This window comes from Bidens hawaiensis, unplaced genomic scaffold (genome assembly GCF_021521415.1).
Source record: "Bidens hawaiensis isolate Kalapana, Puna unplaced genomic scaffold, B.hawaiensis_p1.1 tig00068445_1, whole genome shotgun sequence".
Taxonomy (NCBI): Eukaryota; Viridiplantae; Streptophyta; class Magnoliopsida; order Asterales; family Asteraceae; genus Bidens; species Bidens hawaiensis.
The window spans coordinates 2,275-10,507 of record NW_027502084.1 but is presented as its reverse complement, the minus strand read 5'-3'; the positions used below and the strand labels follow the sequence as shown (position 1 = coordinate 10,507).

At 36.6% G+C, this 8,233-nt stretch overlaps 1 protein-coding gene across 1 annotated transcript; it reads right to left on the bottom strand.

Moving 5' to 3' along the window:
• Positions 1-5,908: 5,908 nt before the first annotated feature.
• On the bottom strand, positions 5,909-7,208 carry LOC143605165 (uncharacterized). The gene is made up of 2 exons (XM_077081384.1): positions 6,617-7,208; positions 5,909-6,393 (listed from the first exon to the last, which is right to left on the bottom strand). The coding sequence occupies exons 1-2, from the start codon at positions 7,206-7,208 to the stop codon at positions 5,909-5,911; spliced, it is 1,077 nt and encodes a 358-aa protein (XP_076937499.1).
• Positions 7,209-8,233: the final 1,025 nt, after the last annotated feature.

Here is an 8,233-nt window from a genome sequence, read left to right as displayed (position 1 = left end):
AGGAACCGGGTTGGAACTGATACTGATATACAAATAGGAGAACCGGGTACGATTTTCGGGTACAAAAATACCCAAACCGGGTATTGTCCCAACCGGGTTGGAACTGGAACTGGTTCCGGTTCGGTTCCACCAGTTAGGTTCCGGAACCGGTTTTTTTGTGCACGTCTATTCTAGATGCAAAAGCAAAACTTACAACTTGGTCCTAGGAACACCTAAATCATCATCAACGTGACAATGATAAAAAAATGGAATATTGGATTTAATAATCCCTAATAAATGGTATTGGCCGATAATAATCACTATTCATTTTATTGCCACTGGTGGTCCCAAATTCAAAAAAGTTGGTCATCAATGGCCCCTCGTTAAAATTGACTAAACGGCGTTATAGTTTTTTCTGAATTTCAAACCAATGTTTTAGGGCTTTTGATCGTTATGAGGATACGAGTCGATTGATGTAAAACTTAGTTCAAAACAGTGCTTCAAAATGACGAAACAATACTTCAATTCGGGTGTTTGAACTTACAATTAACAAAAATCAAGTCGTTTGGATAATTGTTTGGAGCTAAGTTTTATATCATTCGACTCTATCTTCCTTCCAATTGATAGCCCCAAAAAGTTAGTTTGAAATTCGGAAAAAAGTATAACATCGTTAAGTCCTTTTTAACGGGGGACCATTGGGGGCCAACTTCTTTGAATTTGGGACCGTCAGTAGCGATAAAATGAATATGGATTATTATCGGCCAATATCATTCAATAAAGATTATTAAACTCCAATATTCCTAAAAAACAAATGAATAATGATAATTTACAATATTTTGATTTTATATTCATACCATTTAACCTTACTGTATCACCAAACCGTCCGAACCTAAAAAATTCTCCAAGCGAGATGTGACATGGAGGATAAATTTTGCAATTTACACATAGTTGCAATTAATCTCCAGGTTATACGTCCTTCAAGGTGGATTCAAGTTTTGTATTGTATTGAGAACGTACACCCTGGAGATTATTAAGAACTGTTTTGGCAAAGCCAGCCGGCTTAGTTTAAAAGATTACTTCGTTCATTGCTTTCCAAATACACCAACACGATGTAAGAATGAACCCATATAACACCTAGTTTTTCTTATACCCCAAATTGCAAGATTCATGGATTTTAAGCAAGTCATGTATGAGAATTACTATAAAATTGCCAAACTAACTAACGTTATAGTACGGCGCATAATGAGTCGACGTAGGCCTAGATGCCATTTAATCTCTATACTAAGGTCTGGCAACTCGTAGACTGTAGACGAAGTCACGCAAAACAAAAGCTGACTTTCCAAAGGTGATAATTCAAAGTTGACTTTTAACGTCTCAAGTTTTTAATATAGCATCTTCTCTTTTAATAAATATGTTACTTTAGTTACAACTGTTCGACAGTTTCTGAAAAATATTAATTTTTGGAGGTATCTATTTAATCCAAGAATAGATGATTTCTTCACTCCGGCCAGCCTTGTGATCACTTTTATGTCTAACTAGATGTTTACTCGGCGCAACATCTAGGCGCGTTGCGCCGGGCTTGGTTGATTGCAAAATATTACACCCATAAGATATAAAACATCATTACAATGTAATTTTGACAAACATTTTACAATTTTATGGGCATACATATTAATAGTCTAAAGTTGTGGCTGACTATTATTTTCAAGAGCTGCCATTTGCATCAGTTATGTTTTGGGATCTTTCTCTGATGTTTTTAAAAAGTCATCATTTGCCAAAACATGGTTTGCATTGATGTGGTTTCAAACTTTTTATTTATTGCCATAGCAGGGACATTTGTTTTAGTCTTCAGATGTAGTTTATGGAAACTGTTTTGGTTATTATAATCTGGCATGAAGAATAGTGTTAGTATTTTTGAATTATCTTTCATTCGTTTCTTAATTATGAAAGTATTGCATGTAACTTACTTGCAGTTTCCCAAAAAAAGCAGGTTTGTTTTACTTCAACTAATTTTTCGCCTCCTTCATTGGAGGCGAGTCAGTTCCTGTGTTTATCAGAAAATGGTGATAAGTTAGCATAAGATAACCGTAATAGGTGTAGTATATACATTGGCTCATATGTAATTTGATTGGGTGTGATACCTGCTGTGTCGGGATGTTGCCTTTTTGATGATTTTTTGTCGGGCGTTGGAGGTGGGAGTTTCGTAGTTTGAATTTCAGTAGCTGTTATGGGCTGGAAGGTTACAAACGCGGTTGATGACACATGTGTCTGGCTTCCTGTTATCTACACGGTGTTTTTGTAGTCGGAATTTCATTTCTTTGCCAATGAGTTTCTGAACGTTGCTAGGCATTCTTTAGCTATTGTGTAGCTTTCCTTCTTGATCATTTGGTCACAACTCTCGCCTACCAAGGCAGCCATGGGCTCGTCAAAGAAAGTGGCGGTTATTCTGCCTGTTGCATCTTCATGTAGGGCTGATACACAGTACCTGTCATACAGGTATATGTGAATTTTAGATTACATAAATATGAAAGATACTAACTTTAATGGTATCAACTCTTATCTGATTTTGTTGTCAGTTTATAATGTAAGTAAAATATATATATTTAGGGTATTAACTGATTCTATAACCATAAAAACTTTGTGTTTTGTTTATTTGTTAACGATATATACATTCCTTTAGATTTCGTCATTGGGTGTTAATAAGACCCGTTTTACCATGGATAGAATTTTATATTGACCGATATCACATGACACCAGGAAAAAAAATATTATGTATAATTGTGTGCAACGTTTGAGTGATCGCATATGTGTTACAGATGATAAAACGATAGCTTAAACAAAGAAGCGAGTGGATTTTAAGTTGCACCTAGCAAGCATTAGGTGTAAGTAATATGACCGAAAACACCTTCCACCGAATATATACCAACAGTTACATGCTATGCTTTAGATCAATTAGTAGTTTTTTATGTATCATTATCTGAAGATGTATCCGGTAACAATTTCATGAGTTTCGCAGCTGTAAAAGTCTTCTGATTCTGCTACCTCCTTTCCTTTGGCTGATGTAGTTGCCTCTGTTTTGAAGGCTCTGTTTTTGCATAAGTTACACGATTTGTAGTACCAAGTTTTGTTGTTGCCTGCGAGGATGTCTTTAATGATGGCAACACATTCGACCTGTTGTCTCTGCATAAGAATATAAATATTTGTTAGTATTGTTTTATGTGTTTCTTTATGGTCGGTTGATGTAAGGGAATATAACTTACAGTTGTTTGATTGTTAAAGAGATTCATTGTTTCATGAATTGTCATTGCGGGGTATACAGTGGCTGATGGTATCGATGGCGCGGGGTAGTTAAGCTGCTTGTATCTGCAATTTATGTTTTTGTATGGTGTTGCTTGTTAGCAAGTAAAAGATGTATTTATTTATGCTACAAAAGTGGTGGTTAAAATGGTTTTACCCGTGTTTCAGGTGTGGCAGATCTGGAATCGGAGGATTCACAAAGACTGAAGTGGCGCTTGTTGAGCTGAGTTACATTTCGTTGTGATCTGCTAGTACATAGTTAGTTATTTTGATTGTAGAGAATTGAATGGAAGTTAGGGTGGTTGTGTGTACCATTACGAACGAAGTTGGTAACTTTCGTTGATGTTACAACAACAATAATTGGAGCATCAGTGTTTTTGACTTCTGACTGATCAAATTTCTTTCGTATTTCTGGCCATATGGTGACTCTTACTGAATTTTCGCTGTTTATATATGAAAAAAAGATTTTGGGGTTGCTATAAGTAACGATAAGAATCGAGTTAAACATGGTGTGTATAATGTAAGTTTGTACCTGTCGTCTTTTAGAGTCAGATATGCTCTTTTCTTTTCTTCTGGGTCGTCAGACAGAGTTATGGCCACTAGACATCCAATATAATCTGTAATAAAGGTTGTAAACAAAGGATGTTAGGTTGCTTATATTATTTCGGTTTTCATCAAGTAAATTTTTGTTTTGTAAGTAATATGGTTGTTCATGCTATTTAATAAACCCATCGGGTTTTGGCTGATTGTTTGACCCGTTTTAATTAAATTGGGTTGTGTTCAGATATCTTAGGGTAAAAGATGTGCAAAACCTGTTAAGAGATCTTTTGAGCCAATTCGAGTGTCTAGTTGATCATATGGAAGGAAATTGAAATGATATGTTGGAATGTTGTCTTTGTCTATGGGGACGGCTTGGGAGTATTTGGCCAAGATTATGGATGCTTCGTGTTCAACAGTGCGCATCATGTATCGTTTGTTGGTGCATATGTACTTTTTGATTGATTAGCAGTGGTTGATGTTTAGAATGTCAATCATATGCTGCGCGTTTTTGGCTGAAGCTACGGCTTCGATTGCATCCCCCTGAAAGTGTTTCATAATATTGGTTGTAAAGGTTAGTTCAGTGTGTTGAGAGTCATTAGTGTAAGGTAAAGTGTGTACAAAACCAAAGAAATTGAACCAAAACCGAAAAAACCAAGAAAACCGAAACGAAGAAAACAAACCAACTTAGAAATATTTTTTTTTTGGTTTTATATTTTGTTAAGAACCAAAAAAACGGTAACTGAAATCGAACCGAAACGAAAAATTCTGGTAGTTATTAGTTTATATGAGTAGCAAAACCGAGTAAACCGTAACAGTTTTTTTTTTTTTTTTTTTTTTTTTTTTTGAAGTAGAAAGGTCTGCTTACATTGATGTCAACCAGTAAGTAACATGCCTCGGGTCGTTTAAAGGGTTGCCATTTCTTAACAATCCGAACTTCCAGCGGTTGACCATTAGTTCCATCTTAGATCGCCGCGATTTTTTGTGTAGTCATATTTACCTGGTTAAGTAAAATAAGTAAATACTTCCCATAATGCTTAAAAATAATTAACCACAACCTTTATTTATTGACTACCTAATTTATTATTAATATGTATAAAACAATAACTAACTACAAACCTTTATTTATTGGCTATCTAATATAATGCATTTAAACCGTGTAACATTAAGCTAACTGATGTCTAATTCTTGAAGGAAATCAGAGTAGACTATATTTTTTGTTTGGTTGTCATCGCTATTAGTGTCAGGTTCAATGAGTATTTTAAGGGACTCTGGTGATGTAGCTCTCGAGAGCGTCACGTACAATTAACCATGACTAAATACCGGATGTGGTAAATAAAAGCCTACTTTGTTTAGCGATTGGCCTTGACTCTTATTGATAGTCATCGCATAACACACTTTGACAGGGAACTGTATTCTTTTAAAAATGAATGGCTGTTCCTTATTGTCGTGGCACAAGCAAATTCTAGGTATATAGACTTGTTACCTACAGCTGTTCCCGTGATAACTCTGGGCTGTATTAGTCTTGGCAACAGCTGCGTTACTAAAAGTCTTGTTCCATTACATAATCCTGACGTTTGATTTATATTTCTTAGAAACATGATTGGCACATTAATTTTAAGTTGTAAATTATGTGCAGGGAAGCCAGAATACTTAATGGTGTTTAGATATTCAACCGGTCAGATTGTCTCAATACCAGGGTTGTCATTCGCATGTGGTACTGCAACATCGGTGCTACTATAAGTGGCAGCCTCACCTGGAAGCATGTTGAGAATTATCTTATTAATGTGGTCAGCCATGTCATTTTTTGGACATACGATTGCCTTTTGTGCAAGTTCTGATGGTGTCGGATGGATTAGAGAATTTTCATCATATATGAAATGTATAAGTTTATAAATAGACTCAGCATTATTTGGAATGATGAACTTGCTTGTAATTTCGATAACGTGAGTTTTCATTTTCTTGCGCATGAGGGACACCAGATGAGCCATCGCCTATGCATAGAAGCCAATTTGAGAAATTCTGAATTTCTGCTGCAACGTCTAATGTCGTATTAGACCTAAGCACACGCATATTTTGTGAAAGCTTGAAAATTCTAAATCTTGGCCACAAGTACGACCGAGGTAATGACGAAGAGATTATTTGTGATTTTGTAGCTTTTTTTAACAGGTAAGGTCTGTCTAAAGTCGCCACCTAACAGAATTGACTTCCCGCCAAATGATTGTTGACCGTTATTAAGAATATCTTTTAGTGTTCTGTCTAGAGCCTCAAAACATTTACGATCACTCATCGGTGCTTCATCCCTTATAATTAACTCTGTTTCGATTATAAGCTCTGATAAGTAGGAGTTTTTACTGATATTACAGTTTGATTCATCAGTTAGGTCAATAGGGATTTTCAAACGTGAGTGTGCAGTCCTGCCGTTCGGGAGAAGTAACGATGCGATGCCGGAGGCTGCTACGGTCAACACTATCTTTCCTTGAGAACGTATATAGCTGGTAATTGTTGTCCATAGGAATGTCTTGCCCGTACCCCCATGACCATACACGAAAACTAAAACTTGAGTGTTGGATTTTGAAGCTGAAACCACGTACAGCACGTTGTTGTGGGTTTAATTGCTGTAAATACTCATGGTGTTGCTGGAGTAGATGTTCATGGTTATAGTTTTTCTCTTCCATCAGTAGCCTATATTTTAAGCGATGAATCAATTCTGTGTTAGGCATCGGAAGTCTGAACTTTTTTAGAGATGAATATGTTGAATGTGAGTTCAATAGAAATTCAATCTCGTAAAGTACATACTGACATAATGTCTCATCCGGGACATTGTCTCCTACATTCCCACCAAATATTTCCGTGTTCCTAGTAATATCATCAGACATTGATCTCCAGTGATTTTCCCACAACTTTAATGGGTTTGCGACTTCACAATGTAACAGTATGTGTGCAAACAAAGCTCGCAGTTCTGTAGGTGTTGCCCAAGCTTTCGCTTCATCCAACGCAAGCGACCACTCATTGTCGTCAACCAGCAACCCCAACTTCTCGCATGCCAAACGATAGGTATCGTATATAACGCCGTCGATGGTACGAACATCAGCAAACGATTGACATCCAGTCTGATGATTCAGTAACATACATAAGAAAAATCTTTCACCACACGAAGGATGAACGTACGCAAGCCTACCAATCGTGTTTATTGATTTGTAAGAACGTCTTATCCAACATTTTCCATTGGCTTCCCATTTGTACTCTGAAAGGAAGTCAATGTATTTAAGATGACGACCACTAGGGTCACGTTCATTAGTCGTAAACCACTCGGTAAGTGTAGTGAGACCAACAGCTGAGTTGTTCACTATATGCAACAACTTTTGATTGTCTCTAAGACTAACATGTTGCATGTTTTCAAGATGCACGGCCAATACTTGAACGGCTGGATACCGGTGGTGTATTGGGAAATTGAAGATTCTCCAAGCTGCTTCATGAGGGCATATGAATCGACCGTCAACAAAATTTTCAATTTCATTTCAACTTACTGAAGAAGAGTTCTGATCCGCATCAACAGTATGTGTGCTCCGAGTTACTTTAAAATGAACATGATCTGAACCCTTAGACACATACTTGAATAAGTACTTAATCATCATATTCCAACCGCAATATTCAACATTTATGTGGGCATTGAAACGTAGTGACAAAGTTTTATTATAAGGAACCACATAAGCATTGTCAACCTCTATGTTGTTCTTTTTAACAGAAAACCCGTCAGCTGATCTCCTATATAGAATGTAACCATTTTTGTCGAATGTTGTAGATTTCTGATAAGGTTTTGGAAATCCTTTTGACCATACGCCCCTCTCCATACATGGTGCATTAGGTCTCGCAAGCCCACATGGCCCATGAATCATGCATTCACTAACAATTCTGTGCAACTCAGGATCAATATTAGGATTAGGAATCTCAGCAGATATGTGATGATCAACATCAGCAGGCGTGATTATTTTGTCAACTGGTGACACCCAAAACAACATGTGACAATGAGGGAGACCTCTTTTATGAAATTCGATCGTATACATATCTGAACCGTTGTTAATAAATATGTTAGATTTTATATTAACACTCTTATATGAGATGCTAACATGATAAATAACATAAACATATCTCACCAACAATGATGGTCCCAAATAGCTTCTCGGTCTTAATGAAATTACGAAATGCCTCCACCTTCAAGTTGAATATCCTACTAATAATATCAGGCATGTCTTGGGCCTTAAGAGATGGGAACTGATTCATGTATCGAACAATTTCTTACCACTTTACATTACAAGTAAATGTTATGAAGAACTGCGGATTGCCGTATACACGACAGATTGCCAAAGCATCGTGATAATGTTTATACATATATCTTGGGCCTCCGGTAAACGACGAC